The sequence below is a fragment of the Lissotriton vulgaris genome, chromosome 5 (genome assembly GCF_964263255.1).
Source record: "Lissotriton vulgaris chromosome 5, aLisVul1.2, whole genome shotgun sequence".
Classification (NCBI taxonomy): Eukaryota; Metazoa; Chordata; class Amphibia; order Caudata; family Salamandridae; genus Lissotriton; species Lissotriton vulgaris.
In genome coordinates, this window is record NC_141693.1 from 1,561,259,434 (window position 1) to 1,561,283,285 (window position 23,852).

The following is a 23,852-nucleotide window of genomic DNA, read 5'->3' on the forward strand; positions in this document are numbered from 1 at the left end:
AGGGACAGAGACTCAATACGCTTGTCTGGGGTTGTAGAGCTCTCTCCAAACGCTGAGTTGGTACAGTCTGAGGCCCAGGAGGAGGATCCTGTAGTAGCAATAACAGAACCTAAGGGTAGTAGAGGGTATCTTGCGTCCAAAAGGAAGAGGTCAAGGATGCCCAAAGGCGCTAAAAGGGCTAAAGTTGATATAATAATGCCCACCCATGTAGATAATCTAGACAATGTGGGCTCTCCTGGTGTATCACCCACGAGAAATGAGATGGAAACACCTAGTACCTCATCTACCTCCTCCTTACCTGTGCATACTGGGCCCTTCATCTTTGGCGGGGTCCCCTCTAACACCGCAGAGCTCCTTATTAGCTCACTCACAGGTATCTTTAAAAGTCTCTTGAATCCCCTGTCCGTCAAATTGGACTCAATAGAGGCCAGACTGATAGCCATAGAAAAACAAAGTATTAATAATGGCGTTGAATCTGGGTCAGGAGTAAATTTACAAGGAGCTCATGGGTCTAGCACTGGGATCATTCATTCATCTACTGCCATAACCACTCTGGCTCCAAATCCACCACTAGCCCAGTCAGGGGAACTTTCCAACAATAGCGCAGTACCTGTCCCCCAACCTGTACCAGTAGTATCCCAAATGATTAGGGCCCCAGTACCAGCTCCTAGGAGATCAAAACAATCTGCTCCGCCAAATTTATCTAGTCAGGAGAGATCAACTAATGGGGCAGCTCACGGTCCTAACCAGCCGGTTAGCCCTAACACCAGGCGTAAGGCAGTAAATTTGCCCCCTGAGGCGGCAGCCTACACCGTGATCCTGATGGGGGTACCAGAGCTTACCCGTGGCGCAACGGAACTGCAGGATTCCTTACGCAACAAGGTAATCAGCTGTCTAAATATCCACAGGCCACTCCCACCTAACCTAAAAGGAGAGGTTCTTATGGTCAGAAGGGTCCCATGGGTCAGGTTCACCTCTAAGAACTGCGTGGGGGACTGTATAATTGTTAGCTACAAGAGCCCACAGGTTGCCCCCTACATTTGTAACTGGCTTGGCAGCTCAGGCAACACCTCTATCAAATTGGTCCCTCTCTCATTCTTTTATCCAAATGCACGTAATTCAACTTTGAGGAGGGACGATGGCTGGACTAGAGTGGGCTTTGCAGTGGATGGGTCACGATACAGGCCCAAGCATAATGTTTTCCCTGCTTATGGTAATTATACGCATCCAAACAGATTTTCCAGCCTCGATCATGTCGATTGACCACAAAAGGGTGCGTCCCCACAGGTAAATCAAAATATTGATAGTGAATGTGTAAGCCAGGGGACGGGGAGAGGTGTTTGTGAGATTACCACCCGAAAACTGGAACCCCCCCTAAGGAGTAGTTCAATTCCTGATAGCCCTAGGGGCCAAGTAGCTACTTTACCCCAGAGTACACCGGCTACTAATTTAATATCTGTAGTCGTGTGCGCCCCGACTCCAACATTAGCTGCCCTAACTGTCCTGGAAACTGCTGATCCACCCATGGACAGTGCACTAGAAACATCTGATGGGGCAGGATTAAGGGCTCGTATTCAATGTTCGAAGGTCCTCTCATGGAATGTGGCGGGGATTGTAAACAAGGTACATACAACTGACTGGGATCTCCTAATAGGAGGCAGTGATGTCTGTCTCTTCCAGGAGACGTGGGCCAGGGAACCCCTGAGTAGAACGGGTTATGACATTTTTGAAATCCCAATCAGGTGGAGCGGTAAGGGGAGGCCTTCGGGTGGTTTGGCGATTTGGGTAGCTAGCCACATTGGATGCTATGTGGAAAATATACCTACGTTTTCGCAGGACATCCAGTGTGTGCTGCTCAGGTGGCCTGGTCCATCAACTTTGGCGATTATTAATGTATATTCTCGCCCAGTTGGTGTGGCCATGGAATCATCCACTCTTGAAGACCTATCATCCTTTTTGGGCCAACTGTCAGGTGATTATAAGATAGTGATGGGAGGAGATTTTAACTGCCACTTCGAACCCCTAGAAGGATTAAAGGAGGGCGCCCTCACTACTGAGGATGATTTTTGGGGAGTTCCGCCATGCTCATCCCCCCCACCCTAAATCCTGGTCCCCGCTCGCAGTGCAAATCATGTCCCTTACTTTAAATTTCGCAATAAGGGCCTGTAATGGACGCACTCCGTCCGACAGCCCATCACTGTGTACCTTCAATAGAAAGGACCATGAGTCGAGGCTGGATTATATTTTTATAGATATTGGCCTGTGGTCCAAAGTCCAGGACTTCAGGGTGGTACCTAGAACGGATAGTGACCACAATGCGCTCCTATTGGAGATGCAACATCCTGCACCTGTCGCCGGGTCGTCAGCTTCCAATTCTAGCGATGACCCCGGGAACTTGGTTCTCACTTCCAATAGGCGCAGAGTAAAATGGGGGAAGTTGCTAAATGCAGAAGGTAGCATAAATAAAATATATGAAATGGCACTCCCCAGGTTTAAGGAAGTGGACGAACTAATCAAACAACCCACACCCCCAGACTACAATAATAAATTAGCTCAAATTCATGCTGAACTAGTGGGAGGTCTTGCTGAGGTCTTCTATCCAGTGGCAGCAACACGTAGAAAAAAGACTCGAACCCCATCCTGGTATAACTCCTCATGTAAGAAGATTAAGACTGAGCTAATTGCACAATGAAAGCAGGCTCAAATAAGGTTAAGGTCGCTGAACTTAGGCGGGACTGTGAGGCGGCCATGGCAAAGGCAAGGTCGGAGTGGGATTGGAACCGATGGCACGACCTCTCTAATGCATTAGAAGTAAAAGACTCCAGAAAATTTTGGTCCCTGGTAAATACTGGTACAGGAGAAGCCAAAGCAGCAGTGGAGCCCAATATTGCCTCATCTGTCTGGGAGGCCCACTTTGGCAAACTGTATGAAGATACCACCCCATTAGCTAATAATGCAGCCCTTGAGGTCTCACCGACCCTTGTAGCTGGCCTGGAATTTACCCTTGGCGAGGTGGTCAGTGCAATAGAGAGACTGGCGATAGGGAAGGCCCTGGGTCTAGACAGACTACTTGGTGATCTTTTTAGGTACCACCCCGAGATCTGGGGCCCGTACCTCCTTATTCTTTTTAATGCCATCACAGGAGGTATGGAGATCCCCTGTACTTGGCTGGGGGCGGAGATCGTGCCTATTTATAAGAAGGGTTCTCCTCTGCTCCCAGCCAACTACAGGCCGATCAGTCTTATAGACGTCCCCCAAAAGCTATTCGCTCGCCTTCTCCTGAACCACCTTTTAGATTGGATAGAGGCCAACGAAATTCTGAGTCCCCTCCAGGCTGGCTTCAGGAAAAACACGTCCACCATGGACCAGATTTTCCGCCTCGTCCTGCTGTACTGGAAAACGGTGAGGATTGAAGGGGGGGGGAGGCTGTACATGGTGTTCGTGGACCTGAAGTCAGCCTTCGACCTGGTCCCACGTAAGAAACTGTGGGAGGTCCTGAAGAAGTTGGGGGTAACCGCCCAATTACTAAATGCCATAATCAGGCTCCACGACAATAATGATGCGCAGGTCAGGTGCGTGAGGGATGGTGCCTTGTCATCAAGGTTCCCTGTTCATAGAGGGGTGAGGCAGGGTTGCGTCTTGGCACCGACCCTGTTTTGCCTCTTTATCAACAGTGTCATATCCCATCTTGACAATGTTAGGGACAATGACGCTCCATGCCTGGCAGGCAGGAGGGTGCCGGCTATCATGTTTGCCGACGACACCCTCCTGCTTTCCAAATCCCTGATGGGGATTCAACGGATTTTAGATGGGTTTGGTCTTTTCTGTAGACAACATGGTCTAGAGATCAATACAGAAAAGACCAAAACCATGATATTTAATCCATCCACTAAAGCCAGACCTAACCCCACATTGGGTTCAGCCAGCCTTGAGAGGGTAACAACTTATCTGTACTTGGGGGTAACGTTTATTTATCCTGGGACCCCCAGATAGTAAGATCTCGGCTTAAGTTGTCCCAGCTGTCGGGCGCAATTTTGAAGGTTGTAAACAGCTCAACCTTTAAGCCCATTAGCCCGGCAGTTGAAACGTATAAAACCCAAGCCAAGGCGGCTGCAACCTATGGGAGCGAACTATGGGGGTATAAAGCAGGGCAAGAACTTGCAAGAGTGGAAAATAATTTCCTCAGACGCCTCCTGGCCCTCCCTCGAGGCACACCGCTCCTACCCTTAAGATTAGTCATGGGCCTCCCTTCTATTGCTGAGGAGCTCGAGTCAAAGCCATTGGTCTACCAGCGAACTTGTTCACTACAGGCAAGACCTTATTCATGTCATGAAGCTGAACCAATGCGATAGAATCCCCTGGCTTGCTTTTGTAAAAAAAGAACTGTACTCCTTGAACTTGTCCGAGTTATGGCAGGACCCTGAACAAGGTTGCCGAATGGTTTCTCGTAAAAGACTGGTACAAATCCATAAGGAAAAAAGATTAGCATTGCTTTTGTCTGCACGAAACAGCGGCACTCTAACTGACTGTTTCTTGGATTCCCAAAATTCCTATGCATTTGAAAGTTTTATGGATTTTATCTTTCCCATTTTATCGAGAAAATTGTTTATACAAAACCTTCACTTGTAAATGGCTAAAGGGTAATGACAAAACTTGTCCATGCTGTAACATTCTTGAGGAAGATGAAATTCACATCATGTTTTTCTGCCCTGCTTATAATAGACCCAGAAAATATTGGCTGGTGCCGCTTTGCAGAAATTTGGGATTCAGCATGCGTATAGAATACTGAAAACCAGTACTCTGTCCCATATCGTGTTTGCAGTTTCTAAATTTTTAATGGCTATGTGGCAGATAAGGAAAAAAAAATCCTTTAATGTGTGGACAATCTTATGAACTGTTCTTAAACCTCTCTTATGCCTTGATTATATGGGAAGTAATTGTATGAAATGTGTTTTATAACAGTTAAGTTTTTTTTTTATTGTGTCTTTGTACTGCATCTTTTATGGTCTAAATGACCGAAATAAAGAATTTTTGGATTGGATTGGTGAGAGGAGGCAAGGGCAAGGCTGCCGCCCTATCCCTTCAGCCAGGCGCGGCTTAACCAAGCACTTTACTTGGACCCACGCTTAGGTAAGAGGCTGGAGAACGCGAATATGAGGTTGAGGCAAAAGAGGGGGTGTGAAAGTGGAAAATACAGGCAAACATTTTTTGGAGAAAGATTTAGCCACTAACTCCATGGGGAAAAAACCTAATACTAGGTTACCCAAAGAAACTGACAACCTGCAACCATTAATCCCCAGCAGCTTTGTGGTAGCTGGTGGCCTTGGGAGCAGTAAGCAGAGTAGTGGCGGCGAGCAGAGGTCCGAGACTCCCACAGGAGAGGGTTCAGTGGAGGCAATCAAGATGATTCCACAACCTCAGCCCAGAGGGCTACTGGTGGCTTATCTCTCCCCCTCCAGCATTTCACAATGCCAATCCAGTATGATATTGGAGTCTGATGACGCCAGATAACCAGGACAAGTTCTTTTCACTAACCGCGGAATCTGAAATAACTGACAGCAGTATTTCCTTGTCAGGTGGGGAGGAAGGCAAGAAATGGTACAGCAGCCCTAACACTGGCATGCCTAGCTCCAGCTCTGGGACCAAAAGACTCAGCAAAAAGCGAAACAGTGACCGGTCTCAAAGGGTCAATGACAATGACGGGTCAGAGAATGAGAGCACTAGCGACCTTAAATGAGACTATAATAACACCCCTCTCGCACTGGTTCTATCCCCCTCCTTTGCCTCAGGAGTTGCTCCAAAATTCAACCCAGTGAGTGGTGGTAACGGCGCCAAGAAGGCAGAAGAACAATCCGCTTTTTCAGTTCTCAAATCCATAAAAAGATTCCAAGAGGAGGTCAAGGCAGATAGCCGACGATCCCGCATGGCTGCCAAAAAGCTGCAAGGTGCCGTCAAAAAGGTGGGGAAAACCTCTTGCTGACATAGCTGAACGAATGTCCTTGGTGGAGGGCAGGACGGAACAACTGGAAAAGGATGTATCAACACTCCAGATACAGCATGGCGATCGTGAGGTAAAAGACCTGATGTGGAAGATGGAAGAGCAAGAAAACCGCCAGAGATGCTACAACGTCCGCTTTCTAGGGATCTCGGAAGAAGCAGAAAAAGATGATCCCAGGAAATTCATGATCAGCTTCCTAAAAGAAGCATTTCCAGAGTTACAATCGTGGGACCTTGACAGGAAGGTTCAAAGAGCCCATAGATTTACCTTGTTCCCTGGCAAGCATGCATCCACATCTCTACATCCTCGAGCCATGCTGCTATTCTTTGGAAACGTTATCCTCTGCCAAACCTTGTATGACCTCGCCAGGCCAACAAAGAAAAGAACATTCGAGGGAATAACCTTTTTTACAAGACCAGATTTCGCTCACGCACCTGTAGAGCGAAGGTGGAGGCTCCGACAGCTCTTTGAGCCATTCCAGAAACTAGGAGCTGAAGTGTATTTGCAGAATCCGGCCAGGCTAAAGGTAGTCTTCAAGGGGGCCGTGCGCAGCTTTGTCTCCGAAATACAGGCACAATAATATCTTGAGGAACTGACGGGGGGAAAAAATAATAAGCTCACTCAGATATTTTTACCTTGGCGAAATCCTATTTGAATTGTAAATGGGCTCCTATACAGATTTGATGCATTGTTCCAGTCACTCTAGCGGAGCTTCTGCCTCTCTCTCTTTTCTCTTCTCTTTGCTGTAAAAAAAGGCAACAGTGGGGGGGGGGGGGGGGGGTTACCCCCATACGTGTTTTGTAATATGGTTGCTTGGGTTTTCTCTTCCTTTTTAGGTTTCGCTGGGGGGCGGAGCCGTAGGCTCCTCCTCCAGAGAAATCTATTGAGTACAGTAAGGCACTATGGAACACGCCCCCCGTCCCATTGGCTAGCTCCATAAATGGAGCCTAGCCATTGGACGAGGGGCCTGTCCATCAATGCCGGACCAGACACGGGGGCGTTCCCGAGATTCTTTGGCTTTTGCCGACGTCACGCGACGCCGGGAACGCCCCCGAGTCTGATCCGGCCCGGCCGTGATTGCTGCTGTCCTGGGCATGTTTTTCCCCGGCACGTTTCCCGCCTCCCTCCCGCCGTTCGTGTTCTCTCCCGCCCCCCTCACGCCCCCTGTGTCCTCTCCCGCCCCCTCCCGCCGTCCGTTCCTCTCCCGCCCCCCCCCTGTCCTCGTAGGCCTCCCTCCCGCCGTTCGTGTTCGCGTTCGTGAGTAAACGCACCCACTGTCAATTGGACGTGGAAGGGACCCCGCCGGCCGCTTCTGATAGCCTGCCCTCTCTTGTTTTGCCAATTATTCCTCCATGCCATTGATGAGAATTTTTTTTATGTTTTTCTTCTAAACAAAAAAGTGCCCAGTGCTGGTGCCGCCGGAGAGCGCTTTCTTCTCGCGCTCCAAGCGCAGAGCTTGAAACGCGTCTTTAAAGTCGACGCCCGGGTCTGTGGTGTCGGAGGTGAGCCCGGAACAGCAGGGGTGTTTTTGAACCGGTGCTGTGCGCTCCACCCAGGTGCCCTGTTACCACCGCCAGGCTTTCATCCGGCAACTAATCTAACGTTTATGACTGTGAGTGAAGATGCGGCGGTACAGAAAGGCGCTGCCATGTCGATTTAACATCAACTGCCCCGCTGCCCTTCTGATAACTCGCCTCCCTATTGTAGTATTGATAACTTCATGTCAGTATTTTTTTTTTTTAAATCAAATGTTTATTTTTCGTTCCATTGGAGATATTGTTCTTCTTCCTAAAATTAAAGAGACTTTACATTCCACAGCTGGGTCAGTGGGCTTCAGTGGGTGTGTTGTTGACCTTGTGAATCATGCGGCACCCACATTCTATCACCAGTCATGCCCCCCTGCCCCCCCCCCCCTCGATGCTTCAACTCGTCCGTTTGTTTGGATGCTAACACGGCACACAGTCAGTGCTATTGTGAAATGTCAGTGCTTCGTGGGGGGTCTAGCTTAAACTGCATTTCTGGTCGGACCCTTTCTTAGCATTCCTTTCTCTTTTTGACGGGTGATTTTAATATCAGATTCGTTTTCCTTAAACAATTTGTTTTGACTTTGGCTAGAGTGTGTAACATAGCGCTTTGTTGTGTATGTAGTTGAACTTTGTAACATAGCGCTTTGTTTCTTATTTGGCTAGACTGTGTAACATAACGCTTTGTTTTCTATTTAATTAGATTGTGTAACATAGCGCTTACTTTTGTATTTAGTTAGACCATGTAACATAGCGCTTTGTTTTGTATTTAGTTGGACTTTGTAACATAGCGCTTTGTTTTGTAGTTAGTTAGACTGTGTAACATAGCACTTGCAAGGCTGTGCCTCTCACGCTGACCCGTGTGAGTACCTACCGACCCAGGGGGGAGCGTCAGCTCTGCTGTTGGTGACGTCTACTTGCCCCTCTCTCTCACAAGGTACACAGAGTCTACTCCCCGCCCCCTCCCGCCGTCCGTTCCTCTCCCGCCCCCCCCTGTCCTCGTAGGCCTCCCTCCCGCCGTTCGTGTTCGCGTTCGTGAGTAAACGCACCCACTGTCAATTGGACGTGGAAGGGACCCCGCCGGCCGCTTCTGATAGCCTGCCCTCTCTTGTTTTGCCAATTATTCCTCCATGCCATTGATGAGAATTTATTTTATGTTTTTCTTCTAAACAAAAAAGTGCCCAGTGCTGGTGCCGCCGGAGAGCGCTTTCTTCTCGCGCTCCAAGTGCAGAGCTTGAAACGCGTCTTTAAAGTCGACGCCCGGGCCTGTGGTGTCGGAGGTGAGCCCGGAACAGCAGGGGTGTTTTTGAACCGGTGCTGTGCGCTCCACCCAGGTGCCCTGTTACCACCGCCAGGCTTTCATCCGGCAACTAATCTAACGTTTATGACTGTGAGTGAAGATGCGGCGGTACAGAAAGGCGCTGCCATGTCGATTTAACATCAACTGCCCCGCTGCCCTTCTGATAACTCGCCTCCCTATTGTAGTATTGATAACTTCATGTCAGTATTTTTTTTTTTTAAATCAAATGTTTATTTTTCGTTCCATTGGAGATATCTTTCTTCTTCCTAAAATTAAAGAGACTTTACATTCCACAGCTGGGTCAGTGGGCTTCAGTGGGTGTGTTGTTGACCTTGTGAATCATGCGGCACCCACATTCCATCACCAGTCATGCCCCCCTGCCCCTCCCCCCTCGATGCTTCAACTCGTCCGTTTGTTTGGATGCTAACACGGCACACAGTCAGTGCTATTGTGAAATGTCAGTGCTTCGTGGGGGGTCTAGCTTAAACTGCATTTCTGGTCGGACCCTTTCTTAGCATTCCTTTCTCTTTTTGACGGGTGATTTTAATGTCAGATTCGTTTTCCTTAAACAATTTGTTTTGACTTTGGCTAGAGTGTGTAACATAGCGCTTTGTTGTGTATGTAGTTGAACTTTGTAACATAGCGCTTTGTTTCTTATTTGGCTAGACTGTGTAACATAACGCTTTGTTTTCTATTTAATTAGATTGTGTAACATAGCGCTTACTTTTGTATTTAGTTAGACCATGTAACATAGCGCTTTGTTTTGTATTTAGTTGGACTTTGTAACATAGCGCTTTGTTTTGTAGTTAGTTAGACTGTGTAACATAGCGCTTGCAAGGCTGTGCCTCTCACGCTGACCCGTGTGAGTACCTACCGACCCAGGGGGGAGCGTCAGCTCTGCTGTTGGTGACGTCTACTTGCCCCTCTCTCTCACAAGGTACACAGAGTCTACTCCCCTCTCTCTGCGTCTCTTCTCTCCCTCTCTAGCTCTTCATCTCTCTTATTCTGCCTGTTTCCTGCTCGCTCGCTCTCGTGCTCCCTCTCTTTCGGTCTCTCTTTCACATTGTCTCGCTCCTGCTCTAGATGTGTGTCTCTCTCTCTCTTACTCTCACCCCTTTCCATTCTGCTTTTTCTCCTTTCTCTTTAGCTCTTGTTCTTTTTTTCGTTCTCACTTTATCTCCCCTCTCACTTCATTGCTATTTCTCCTTCTTTCTTTTTCTTACTCTCTCTCCATCCCTTCCTCTCCCTCCCTAACTCTTTTCTTCCCTCCCTTCGTCTCCCCCTCTCTCTCCCTCCCTCCTTCCTCTCTCCCTCCCAGCCTCCCTCCCTGCCTCTCTTTGTCCCTCCTACTCATCATCCCTCCCTCCTTTCCTCTCTCGCTCCCTTTCTTCCTCCCTCCCTTTCTTCCTCCCTCCCTCTCCCTCCCCTCCCTCCCTCCTTTCCTCCCTCCGTCCCTCTTTTCTTCCATTCCTCTCTCCAGTCCCCCTCTCTCAACACCTCCCTCCCTCTCCACCTCCCACCCCACCTCACTCCCTTTCTCCCTCACTACCTCTCTCCATCCCTCCCTCTCTCCGTCCGTCCCTCTCTCTACCACCCTTCGTCTCTCTACCTTCCTCCGTCCATCCCTCTCTCCCTCCCTGCCTTCCTCTCTCCCTCCCTCTCTGTCCCGCCCCCTCCCTCCCTCTCTCTCCCTCGCTGCCTCCCTCTCTCCCCCTCGCTGCCTCCCTCTCTCCCCCTCGCTGCCTTCCTCTCTCCCCCGTCCCTCTCTCTCTCCCTCCCTCGTCTCTCTCTGCCTCCCTCTCTCCATCTCTCCCTCTACCTCCCCCCTTCCGTCCCTCCCTCCCTCTCTCCCTCCCTCTCTCCCTGCCTCTCTCCCTCTCTCCCTGCCTCTCTCCCCCTGCCTCCCTTCCTCTCTTCCTCCCTCACACTCTCCGTACCCCCCTCTCTGTACCCCCTCTCTCCCTCTCGCTCTCCCTCTCTCCCTCCCTCTCTCTCTCTCCCCCTCTCCCCCTCTCCCCCTCTCTCCATCTCTCCCTCTCTCCCTCTCTCCCTCCGCCCCTCCCTCTCTCCCCTGCCCCCCTCCCTTCCTCTCTTCTTCCCTCACACTCTCCGTACCCCCTCTCTCCCTACCTCTCTTCCTCACTCTTTTGCTCTCATTCGCTTTCACCCTCTGTGTCTCGGAGACTCCCTCATGCTATCGGTCCATAAGCCTGAAGACTACCTAAGGAAGCCTGGGACCCACAATTCCCTGGAGCTCGTGGGGGATCAGTACCACTGAACCCCCTGAGATGTGAAACCGAACCCACTGCACCCTCTTATGTGTGAGCTGCTGCTATGTTACGATATTCTAAATACACCTCACTGTCTCCGAATATTACATATAAACACACATTTTGAATTTGGACGAGTGCCCCTGTGCACTGTCAGTGATCTGGCCAAAGAGGGCACGAACTACCTGAAACTGGATCATAAATCCAAGACGTTCCAAACAGGGTCCCCAAAAATACGTTTGGCCCAGAGCCCCCAAAATCCTTAAAATGTCCCTGATGACAGCGCTGTAGTGATGGACTTCCATTCCTGGAACGTGCCAAACCTGGACCATAGGGCATCCCGACTGACCATACATCCTCCTCCCGGTGACGGGATCAAGTTCCTTCATAGCTCATCCTGCAAAGTGGTTCACTTCAAGGCGTTCAGGTGCGTTCATTGTGTCTGGTGGTTTTGAAAAGCGCCAGATTAGGAATATTGGGGTTTTAAGCGTTGTACAATACAGCGCCCCTACACTCAAATCACACAAGGTCAGGTAGGTGAAAGGAGAGATGAGACTTCATGCCCATTCAATCCTCAGGGTTTATTCTAATACTGGCAGCGGGAGGAGCTTGTGTACCAATTACATAGATGCCGCCAAAAGGGAACAAGCATTTACAATGCAATGGTCTCGGCATTCTTAAAGTTAGAGCTATTGGCATTGCTCATGACATTATTTTTATTTATGCTTTTGTTTTTAAAACATAAATAAATGGCATTGTCATTTACAATGCCTATAGCAGGGCAGGAGAGCAAGCACAACGAACAAGGGGGCAGGACAGCAAGCACAACCACGAGGGGGCAGGACAGCAAGCACAAGCAACGAGGGGGCAGGAGAGGCTCCTCCTCCAGAGAAATCTATTGAGTACAGTAAGGCACTATGGAACACGCCCCCCGTCCCATTGGCTAGATCCATAAATGGAGCCTAGCCATTGGACGAGGGGCCTGTCCATCAATGCCGGACCAGACACGGGGGCGTTCCCGAGATTCTTTGGCTTTTGCCGACGTCACGCGACGCCGGGAACGCCCCCGAGTCTGGTCCGGCCCGGCCGTGATTGCTGCTGTCCTGGGCATGTTTTTCCCCGGCACGTTTCCCGCCTCCCTCCCGCCGTTCGTGTTCTCTCCCGCCCCCCTCACGCCCCCTGTGTCCTCTCCCGCCCCCTCCCGCCGTCTGTTCCTCTCCCGCCCCCCCCCCTGTCCTCGTAGGCCTCCCTCCCGCCGTTCGTGTTCTCTCCCGCCCCCCTCCGCCCTCACGCCCCCTGCCCGGGAGTGAGCCGAAGCTCTGCCTGGGCTCCTGAGCCGCTGGTGGAAGCAGCCGCGGAAGAGCTGGCTTCGTATCTGCTGAGGAGTAAATCGGTACGTTGAGAACTGGTGTATAGTTATCATTTATAAATCCTATGCTTTAAAGATCACGTTAAGCTGTTCTTTGGGATGTTCTCCCCTGCCAAATACGTTTTTGGAAATGTTTTTTAATCCAATGTATCTGTCCTTACTCGGTGCTCTCATCTGCCCCCTTAAACTGTTCAAAGTGATTGGCAAGGTATGGGGCGGCCCCTCCCTGAGCGCGGCTGTGTTTTATCCTTTGATAAAAGGAGATGTGGTAAGTGTGGCTGTAATCCGGGCTCCAGTTTCAAAGGGGAATCCAGCAGCCAAGCGGCGTCATCGTTCCAAACCCGGGCAGGCGAGGAGGGCGGGAGGGAGGCGCGCGCGCGAGGGACAGAGATGGAGAGAGGGGGAGAGGGCCATAGTATGCGAGGACCGTCGCAGCGAGGAGATAAAGTACAAAATGTAGGGCCAGGGATAAAGGGGTGAAGTTTGAGGGATGAAAAAATACGCATCAGGGGTTGATGGATACGAGGGGTGAGAGAGTGTAGAGTGAAATGAGAAGGGGGGCATGTGGAGGAGTGGGAAGAAAAAGACTGCAGTCGCGGAAGACGGCTAGGGAGGCGGAAATAGTGACAGGGAAACAGCACGTGTGGGGGGACGGACGGGTATTCGATCGTCCTGGTCCCGCATGGTTGTATCCCGCTGTCCGTCCGTCCCCCCTAACGCTGTCCGTGTCTTTGTTCGCCCTCCCCCCTCCTCCAAGCCCCCACCCGGCCTTGCCATTAATCTTTAGTTTGCTTCGCATTGACCACTCTTTCATTCCTGTAACCAACAGCCTCAGACTAACGTTCATTCGAGGACTGGGACTACGGCTCCCAGAATGCACCGAGCCGCTAATTAAACCCCAGGACTGGCACAGGTGAGTCTGTCTTGTCATGAAACGTCACCGCATCGATATCAAGTGCAGTAAACAAGGCATGCACCTTACGGAATCTCCTCTTTCGCTCGTTTTCTGTCCTCTTCGTTGTTGCCTCGGGTTTCTCTCGAGTGTCCCAGATAAAAGCCCGCAGCACCTCTTTTTATAGCTCTAAACTTGGAATAAACCTAAGTTCGTGCCTTCCGCTGATTGGCGGATGAAAGTGGGGCAGTTATGAGGCCCCTTCATCCGATCAGAGAAGGGGCGGCTCCGAAGAGGCTTTCACTTTCTGCCTGCCCTGCCCTGGGATCCCCTTCATTTCATGGAAAGCCGTGATTTACAGGAAAAAGAAACTTGAGGGATAACAAGCATTGGAAAAGGCAATTGGCCACGCTTTTGCGAAAGATATTGACTTTGCCTGTTTGAGAATATCTTTAAGCTAAATTGTAGAGCAGTGGGACTGTGCAGCATGCTAAAAGTAAAGGTAGTAAAAAGGCACAATGATGGGACACATCGTTTGTTTTAAAAGGAGGGTGGCTGTGTCAACAGGGACAATGGGAGGGAAGGAACAACAAGGGGGTGGGAGTTAACAGGCAATGAGGCAGTGAGATAAAAGTGCTATTATGCAGTTGGCGCTGGCCACCTCATAGCGCTAGTTAAACATTTGGGGGGGGGGAGCGCGGAAGGAGCAACACAGGAATCTCGTCCTTCGCTCGTTTTGTGTCCTCTTCGTTGCTGCCTTGGGTTTCTCTCGAGTGTCCCAGATTAAAGCCCGCAGCACCTCTTTTTATAGCTCTAAACTTGGAATAAACCTAAGTTCGTGCCTTCCGCTGATTGGCGGATGAAAGCGGGGCAGTTATGAGACCCCTTCATCCGATCAGAGAAGGGGCGGCTCCGAAGAGGCTTTCACTTTCTGCCTGCCCTGCCCTGGGATCCCCTTCATTTCATGGAAAGCCGTGATTTACAGGAAAAAGAAACTTGAGGGATAACAAGCATTGGAAAAGGCAATTGGCCACGCTTTTGCGAAAGATATTGACTTTGCCTGTTTGAGAATATCTTTAAGCTAAATTGTAGAGCAGTGGGACTGTGCAGCATGCTAAAAGTAAAGGTAGTAAAAAGGCACAATGATGGGACACATCGTTTGTTTTAAAAGGAGGGTGGCTGTGTCAACAGGGACAATGGGAGGGAAGGAACAACAAGGGGGTGGGAGTTAACAGGCAATGAGGCAGTGAGATAAAAGTGCTATTATGCAGTTGGCGCTGGCCACCTCATAGCGCTAGTTAAACATTTGGGGGGGGGGGGCGCGGAAGGAGCAACACAGATTTTGTGTGGGTGCAATGTGCAGAAGGGGTGGCTGCAACCAGGGCACGAGTCAGGGGTCCACGCGGGTGGACGGATTCCCCCCATTTATTTTCACAGGGTGGCTGCCGTCCACCCTGCCAAGAAGTTGGTCCCCACAGAAAAAGATACTGAATTCGTCCCGGTGTAATTTCCAAACACCGGGACACTCTCAGCAGCGCCTGCACGTTGTTGTCTGCTTCCGATCACAACAAAGTGCAGGAGGGGACAGGGCTCTCTTATTTCTATACTGGTCATAACAAAGGCCGAGTCTTAGGGGTCATAAGCCTCCTTTTGTTGGAGTCTCCTGGCTGTCAGCAGTCAGGAGCCTCACACCTGATGCAAATGGAGCGGAGGGCTCTGTGCGTGTGTTTGGGGAGCTCTTTGCGTGTGTGTGGGGGGCTCTTGTGTGTGGGGGGCTCTTGTGTGTGGGGGGCTCTTGTGTGTGGGGGGCTCTTGTGTGTGGGGGGCTCTTGTGTGTGGGGGGCTCTTGTGTGTGGGGGGCTCTTGTGTGTGGGGGGCTCTTGTGTGTGTGGGGGGCTCTTGCGTGTGTGTGGGGGGCTCTTGCGTGTGCGTGGGGGGCTCTTGTGTCTGTGGGGGGCTCTTGCGTGTGTGGGGGCTTTTGCGTGTGTGGGGGTCTATTGCATGTGTGGGGGGCTCTTGCGTGTGTGTGGGGGGCTCTTGCGTGTGTGTGTGGGGGGGGGCTCTTGCGTGTGTGTGGGGGGGCTCTTGCGTGTGTGTGTGGGGGGGCTCTTGTGTGGTGTGTGGGGGGGCTCTTGTGTGGTCTGTGTAGGGGGCTCTTGTGTGGTGTGTGTGTGGGCCTCGTGTGTGTGTGGGGGGCTCTTGTGTGTGTGTGGGGCTCTTGTGTGGGTGTGTGTGTGTGCAAATGCAATACGTCTCGCATTTGCGACAGAGTAAGCTATTGGCATTGTAAATGACAATGCCATATATTTATCTGTTTTCAAAACCAACACATAAATAAAAAGTTTGTCATTTACAATGCCAATCGCTCTAACTTTTCCGAAGGCGAAACCGTTGCATTGTAAATGCTTGTTTTTTTTCCTCTGTGTGGCTGCTCCTTGTTTTTTTCGCTTCTGTTTTCACAGGGAGACACTTGCTACTTGTAGAGATTTTGCTTCTATAATATGATGTGTGATGTAGGGATAACTATAGGTGGAGGGTGGGGGGGGGGCTAGCGTGCCTCTGCACGTCAGTTGTCACAACCCTGGGGGGGGGGGCAGACAGGAAAGGTTACAAGAAAGGGGAAAAAAATAATTAAATATGGAAGGTTGGGATGGAGAAGGAAGCAGGAGAAAAAAAAGTTAAAGGGAAGCTAAATCACTGTTTTTGTATGGAATACTTTCATATAGCAAGATGGGTCTTGTAAGAATATTATCTATGAACATTTGTGGACTAAAAGATGCTAAGAAAAGACAAACTGTAATGGCAGCACTGCAAGCCTGGGGGGACAAATATTGTTTGTTTGCAGGAAACTCATGTTGAAGGGTCTCAAAGGCATATTCTTAATACTTTAGGATAGTGTGTATGTGAAGCGCTCTGATACCTACGGGTCGAGCTAGCGCTATATAAAACTTTTAAAATGAATAATAAATTAAAAAACGACTGATATGTGCCACATCTCAAGGAGCGAGGGTAAGGGGGGGTTGCTATTCCAGCAAAGGGAAAGGGGTTAGTCTTTAGTCATTCTAAAGCTTATAAATTCAGCGGCTGGGCTATGACAGAATGCCAATTTGCTAGTACACAGAAGTTGACCGTATGTGCTATTTATGGAAGCAACTATGATGAGGCCACAGTAATTGAAGAGATCTCAAATGAATTAATGCATTGGTCTTCGCCACTAGTGATTCGTGGGGATCTTAACACCTTGGCTGCTATGGCTTTTCCCCTCCTGTGCTGGGAGGCTTTGTATCCCATTGTTCATGACGAACTCAGCTAGTCATAAGCACAGCTCCAGTGTGCCTCATGACGAGCTGAGCTCGTCATGAGCAGCGAAGGGGTTAATATCAATTTGCCTCATAATCGGTCACTAAGTGAGGAGTGGGAATACACAGGGTTTAAACCCAATGTTTTTAAAGCGTTGAAACAGTTGTGCTGGAGTCATGGCCTGGTTGATGGCTGGCAGATTTCTAATCCTGACGATTCGGGGTTTACATATTTTTCCAACCCACATCTTACCCATGCGAGACTAGACTACTTCTTAACCTCTAATTCTATTAAATCCAAATGCCAGATAATGAAACTCCCCCGGATTCTGTCGGATCATAATCCTCTTATCTGTTCTCTTGAGTTGGACACTAGAAATAATATACCCAACATATGGACCTTTGAGAAAGCTCTACTCTTCGATGAGGTGTACTGTAGTCACATGAGGGAGTGGATTCCTAGATTCCTATCTGATAATGAGGGAAGTGCCTCAATTGAAGTCATCTGGGACACGCTAAAAGCAGGGGTCAGAGGAGAGACAATGCAATTCTCTCTAAAAGCTAATAAACCAGGTCGGATAGCCATGCAGGGGCTAGAAGACAATCTGAGGAGGGTCGAGGAAGAACTAATAAGCGGCATTAGTGACAGTAGCTGGAAAGAAGTAGTTGCAGAATCAAGTCGCAATCGCGAAAGCTCAAATATTGAATGTCTTTACTGAAAAAGCAATTAAGAAAGCTCTAGCCCAAAAAGAGAAGGTGTATGAAGTTAATGAGCAAATTGGACATCAATTAGCAGTATGTATGAGACAAGAGGCCACTTCGAACTAGATCCGTGTAATTCAAGATCCCCAGGGGTCTCGGGTGGAGGTTCCCAAACTTAGTTATAAGAGAGGCCTTTTGGCAGTTCTATCAAAACCTATATGTTGGTAACGGGGAGGCCGATCAGACAAACATTGAAGACTACCTGGATAACTCCAGGTTTACTAAGTTTGATATAGAAAATACAAATCACTTAGAGGAGCTGCCCTCGGAGGGGGGAATCTTGGGGCTAATAAAAAATCTACCTGGAGGGAAAGCTACAGGGTTAGATGGTATCCCATCAGAATTCTATTCTTTATGTCTAAACCAGGTGAAAAAGGTCCTAGTGGACCTTATCCCGCACATCATTAAAGGAGGCACCCCACCGAAGTCTTGGTCCCGGGCTAAAATAATCATCTTTCCAAATAAAAATAAACCCTCCGAACAACTCAATTCCGATTCTAAAATGTATGCGATAGTCTTAGCCAATAGAATTGCCCCTTTAATTCATAAAGTAATTTCCCCAAGCCAGCATGGGTTTATTCCCGGTAGATCCACCATTAACCACGTTCACCGGGTAATCGCGTTGTTCGATGGTATGGAGGTGGCAGGGGACCCTATAGCGCTGGTCTTGCTTGATGCTGAAAAAGCGTTCGATAGGGTCTCCTGGCACTTCCTATGGGCTGCAGTGGCTAGAATTGGGACACAAGGAGGGTATATCCAGGCAATCCAAAAACTATGTAAACCCTAGGGCCGTAGTGATGGTAAATGGCAGCCTAACAGAAGAGCTTATAATATCACTGGGAAATGACAAGGGTGCCCGTGTTCTTCCATTGCTCTTCGTGATCTATATTGATTCATTCATCAGATGACTAGAGGAGGATAAAGCAATTACAACAGTAACTTTAAAAGGCTTCCCTACTAAAACACTAGCCTATGCGGATGATATCGCTATTGTAACAATGGATCCAATCATGGCTATGCCCGCAATAGAGGAGGAAGCAAAGTAGTTTCGTCAACTGTCTGGATATGCACTTAACCAGAGGAAAACCCAGATCATTTTAAATAAAAACTGCGGGATGAGGGATAATCGGGTGGTGGAACAAGCAACGTATCTAGGCATCTGTATCACATCCGATCTTGATAACCTGGTCAATGCTGATCTAAAACCAATAACCGCTGTAATACGGAAAGATCTTAAACGCCTAGATAATTTACACCTCTGTTATAGGCAGATTAAACGCAATCAAGATGTTTTTGCAGCGTGAATCTTTCTGGATTCACTATGCTGTGCATATTTCGCAATCTGGTGGTTCGTTCCGGAATCGTAGTCTTTTTTTTTCTCTTTTTTTCGGCGCCCAGGTGGACGTCGACGTCCCACCATTTGGTGTACCTTCGTGACGTCGGCATACATCCGGCGGAAACTCCCACCCTTGGGCGCCATCTTCAGATTCTTTTTTCCGCCGTTGGGTCTGGATCGTCGCGTGAAGCTCCAGAAGTTTTGCAAGAGAAAAGGAGAAAAATAAGCGAATTTCTTAAGGAAAAAACTTGAGAAGAGCAGGAGAAGAAGATCATCAGATCCTGGACGACGAAGAAGGAGAGGAACCTCGAAATCTTCGACGTCCAACTGAGAATGCGCACACAGGGGGCCCCCTGAGCGCAGTAATGGACAAACCACCATTTAAATTCTGCCGTAATTGCCACCACAAGTACGCGCAGAAAGACCAGCACCCGGTCTGCAACCTCTGTCTGCCTATCGACCTCGGGAGCAAGGACTGCAACGCCTGCTCAGTCTTCAGGCCGAAAACGCTGAGGATTCGGGAAAAACAGAGGATAGCTCACCACACGATGCAGGGCACGGGCAAGGCCCCGTCGCTGTACGACCTGGGCCTCTCCATCAACGAAGAGGACAACATCGCCGAAGGTCCAGATGTCTCCACGGTCGCAGAGACCGATAAGAAATCGTCAGACAAGGTAGGAGAGTCTACGACCCCGAAACCCTCGACAGGGCCTCGAAAACATAAGGCTGTCTCTCGAAAAACATAGTCTAAAACCTTGAAGGAAGCACCGGCGTCGAAATCTTCGACGACCGAAGCTGCGGCCCCCGAAAAACAGCCCAGCGGATCCCTCAAGAAGGACTCCCAGGCAGCAAAGACCAGCGAAAAGCAAAGGTCGTCGAAGCAAGCTCCCGAAAAGGGATCCTCGACGAAGGAGAAGGAGCCGAGAGCCGCTCCGACGTCGACGGGGCTGTCAAGAGGGCGGCCGAAACGCTCGACGCCGAGCAGGCTGCACAGATGGAGAGAAAGAAAAGAAGGCTCGAGGCCGAGATGGAAAACATCATCCAGAGGAAGAAGGACTTCGAAAACAAAATTAAAAGCTTCAGGATCCCCTTGAAGCCCACAACGGTCCTCAAAGAGATAGAAGAACACGAGGAGTTTGACGCCGAAGAGCTGCCGAAAACTCCAGAGCCCTCGTAGCAGGGAGAAGATGAGGACCTCTATTACACAGAGGGTGATTATGGGGACCCGCGTTCGAGCTACGACTCAGGATCCTCGACGACTCAGGACCAGGATTGGCAGGACATAGAGGCCGAAAACCCGGAGGAGGCTGTGGAGACATACCCCTCGAGGCCTTCGCCGCCAGATGACATTGGGGCCTACTATGAGGTCGTCAAGAAGGCTGCAGCAGCTTATGGAGTCAAATTGGAGGAGGAGAAGACTAAGGCAGATTTCCTGCTGGAAACCTTGCTCCCCGCACAGACAAAAAGCCACTTCCTGCCCATGCTGAAGAGTATTATGGCACAGGGCAAAGAGGCGTTCAGAGAACCAGCTACCTGCAGGTCAGTCACACCAAGGACGGAGAAAAAGTACAAGTTCTCCTCCCAGGACCCCCCTTACATCCAGGGGACAGTTTCAGCAAGCTCAATTATAGCCGCAACGGCCAGAAGAAGGGCCAACGTCCCAAAAACATCTGGGCCTCCACCTGACAAGGAAAGCAGGAGGATGGACCTAACAGGCAGAAAAATTGAGAGAAACGCAGCAATGCACTGGAGGATGGCAAACTCCAACACCCTTCTCAACAGGCACCAGTACCAGCATTGGGACGAGAGGAACCAATTGCTCAAGTACCTTCCAGAGGAACACCAGCGGAGAGCTGCTCACCTCGTGGAAGAGGGGAAAAGCATCGCAAACTCGTGCCTGAAGATAGCCTTGGACGGGGCAGAAACATCCAGCAGGCTAATGGCTATAGGAATCACAGAGAGAAGGCAAGCCTGGCTCAGGAACTCAGGCTTCAAGACGGAGGTTCAAAACAACATCCTGAACAGCGCTTTCAATGGAGAAACACTGTTCGAAGCCCCAGTTGATGAGAAACTCACCCAGCTGAAGAAAAGACAACGAGACGGCAAGGTCCATTGGGGCCCTGCAATTCAGGGGGATGAGAAGAGGCACACCTACACGGAGGCCGAACGGAAGGGGTGGAACCCAGTAAGGACAACCACACCAGGCGTTCCACCAGGGTCAACAGAGTCACAACCAAGGCCACCAGGGCCAGCAGAAGCAAAACTGGAACTACCAGAACAGGGGCCAGTCCTTTCGTGGGAGAGGAAACGGACGGTGCCAGAGAAGAAGAGGAGGTGAACAACCCCCTCTAAGTGACTTCCCACAGGAAAAGGTGCTCACCCACTCAAACCCTCTGAGGGAGGAGCACGGAAAAGCAAAGAGGAGAGGGCTACACGGACAAGACACAAAAGAACATGTAACACCAGTAGGAGGCACGCTAAGATTTTTCCTCCGAGAGTGGAGAAAAATAACCGCAGACAAGTGGATACTCAACATCATACAGTTCGGATACTGCATAGAGTTGGAAAAGAGACCACCAAACAGAAAGCCAAAGAAGAGAGCACTCAGGAAGGGAGCTGCAATTGCTCCAAGAGTAAGCTCAAGAACTCCTCCTCAAAGAGGCCATCGAACCGGTCCCATTCAAAGAACGGAACAGGGGAGTGTACTTAAACTACTTACTGGTGCCAAAAGTGGACGAAAGCCTAAGACCCATCCTGGATCTACGGTTCCTAAACAAATATGTAAAGACTCAAAAATTCAAGAAGACGTCCCTACAAGAGGTCTTCCGACAGATAAAGGTCGGGGACTTCTTGTCCACCATAGACCTCAAAGATGCGTACCCGCACATACCATGAACAGGTAGCACAAGCGCATGCTAAGATTCACAATAAACAAGGATCACTACCAATTCACAACCCTGGCATTCGGTCTAAAGTTCGCACCAAGGGTATTCACCAAATGCCTCGCAGCAGTGGCCGCACATATGCGAAGAGAGGAAATACACGTGTACCCCTTCCTCGACGACTGGCTCGTAAAGGCAAGCTCTTACAGGACATGCAAAGATCATGCAGAACAGGTCACAAGAACGCTGGCAAGCCTGGGATTCTCCATACACTGGGGAAAATGCTCGATGGAACCGGAGCAGGTGAAGATCTTCATGGGAGCTCAAATCAACACCGTGCAATGCAGGGTGTTATCCAGCGAGAAGAGGACACTCAGCCTACTGAGGGAGAAACGTCACTACCAGAAGGGGCGAGCTCTGACAGTGAGGACAGTAAGCAAGATTTTGGGAATGATGGCGTCATGCATACACCTAGTCCCCAATGTACGCCTGCAGATGAGACCACTCCAAGAGTGGCTGCAACAGCAATGGTCACAAGCTACAGGAAGTTGGGAGGGTCTAGTGGTTGTAATGCACAAAGTGCTGGAAGAAATAAAGTGGTGGACCAATAGGGAACAATAGGGAAGCCTCTAACGCCACCCGACCCAACAGTGACCATCACCACAGACGCATCCCAGAAGGGATGGGGCGCACACATGAACAAGCTCAGAGTGAGGGGCCTATGGAGCCCAGGGGATGCGGTCAAACACATCAATTACCTGGAGCGGAAAATAGTGTTGCTTGCCCTCAAGGCCTTTCAGAAACAACTGTACAACCAGAAGGTGCTGATACAGACAGACAACACCACAACAATGTTTTACATCAACAAACAGGGGGGAACACAATCTTTCCCTCTGTCAAGCTTTGCACAGGAGATCTGGAGATGGGCAATACCACTCAAAATAGACCTGCTAGCCATACACCTGCCAGGGAAGGACAATGTAAAAGCAAATTGGCTCAGCAGGCAAACTTCAGCATCCCACGAGTGGGAACTTAACATACAGGAAACAGAGAGACTATTCAGGAGGTGGGGCACTCCGACAATAGACCTGTTTGCAACACGCCAGAATGCAAAATGCCAGTACTTTGCATCCAGACAACCAGAGGCACTATCCCAAGGGAATGCCCTATGGATAAGCTGGTCAAAAAAATTTGCCTACGCTTTTCCCCCCGATACCACTGATTCCCAGGGTTCTCAACAAATGCATGACGAGCAACATGACGCTCATCCTGGTGGCCCCACAATGGGCCAGGCAGACCTGGTACTCGCAGATAATGGAGATGGCACAGGGTCCACCCCACAAGTTCCCAAAAAGAATAGACCTACTCTCCATGGAAAAAGGAGACGTTCTACACCCAGAGCCGGAGGGCCTCAGCCTATCAGCTTGGCTCCTGAGGACTTAAAGTTTGCACATCTGAAACTACAAGAGAGCACCACTACGGGTGCTGCAAGAGGCAAGGAGGCCCAGCACACGCAAGTGCTATGGGGCAAAATGGAAAAGATTCACTCAATGGTGCTGCAAGAAAAAACTCCAGAGAAAGCTGACCAAGGAATCAACGGTGCTAAGATACCTCACGCACCTAATAAGAGCCAAGCTAGGCTCATCCTCACTGAGGGTACACCTGGCAGCGATTGTGGCATACACAAGAGGAGAAACAGGGAGAAGCTTCTTTACATCTCAAGTAGTAAAAAGATTCCTTGAAGTGGCTAAGAGAATAGCGCCACCAAAAAGTATGCCGCCGCTGGCTTGGAACCTGAATGTGGTACTGACAGAGCTCATGAAAGCACCTTTCGAACCCATCCACAAGGCATCACTGAAAATGCTGACAATGAAAGCGGCCTTTCCGGTAGCAATCACCTCGCTACGTAGGGTGAGCGAACTACAGGCACTAACACTGCAGGAACCCTACATCCAGATACACAGTGACAGGGTCGTGATGAGAACAAACATAGCCATGGATTCACTACAAGCACAGAAAAGAAAAAAGAGACAGAAAAAAGAATCCGAAGATGGCGCCCAAGGGTGGGAGCTTCCGCCGGAAGCATGCCGACGTCACCGAAGGTACACCAAATGGTGGGACGTCGACGCCCACCTGGGCTACGGAAAAAAAAAACAAAAGAGAGAAAAAAGACTACGATTCCAGACCCAACCACCAGATTGCGGAATATGCACAGCATAGT

The 23,852-nt window shown here is 49.8% G+C and overlaps 2 protein-coding genes across 3 annotated transcripts in view; both read left to right on the top strand.

Moving 5' to 3' along the window:
• Positions 1–23,852, top strand: part of TOX4 (TOX high mobility group box family member 4) — a 352,937-nt gene that overhangs the window by 157,268 nt on the left and 171,817 nt on the right. The window lies entirely within an intron of this gene.
• On the top strand, positions 20,119–23,485 carry LOC147715157 (uncharacterized). Its single transcript, XM_086920414.1, has one exon. It carries the CDS (start codon positions 20,230–20,232, stop codon positions 21,085–21,087), a length of 858 nt encoding a protein of 285 aa, XP_086776540.1. The 5' UTR covers positions 20,119–20,229; the 3' UTR covers positions 21,088–23,485.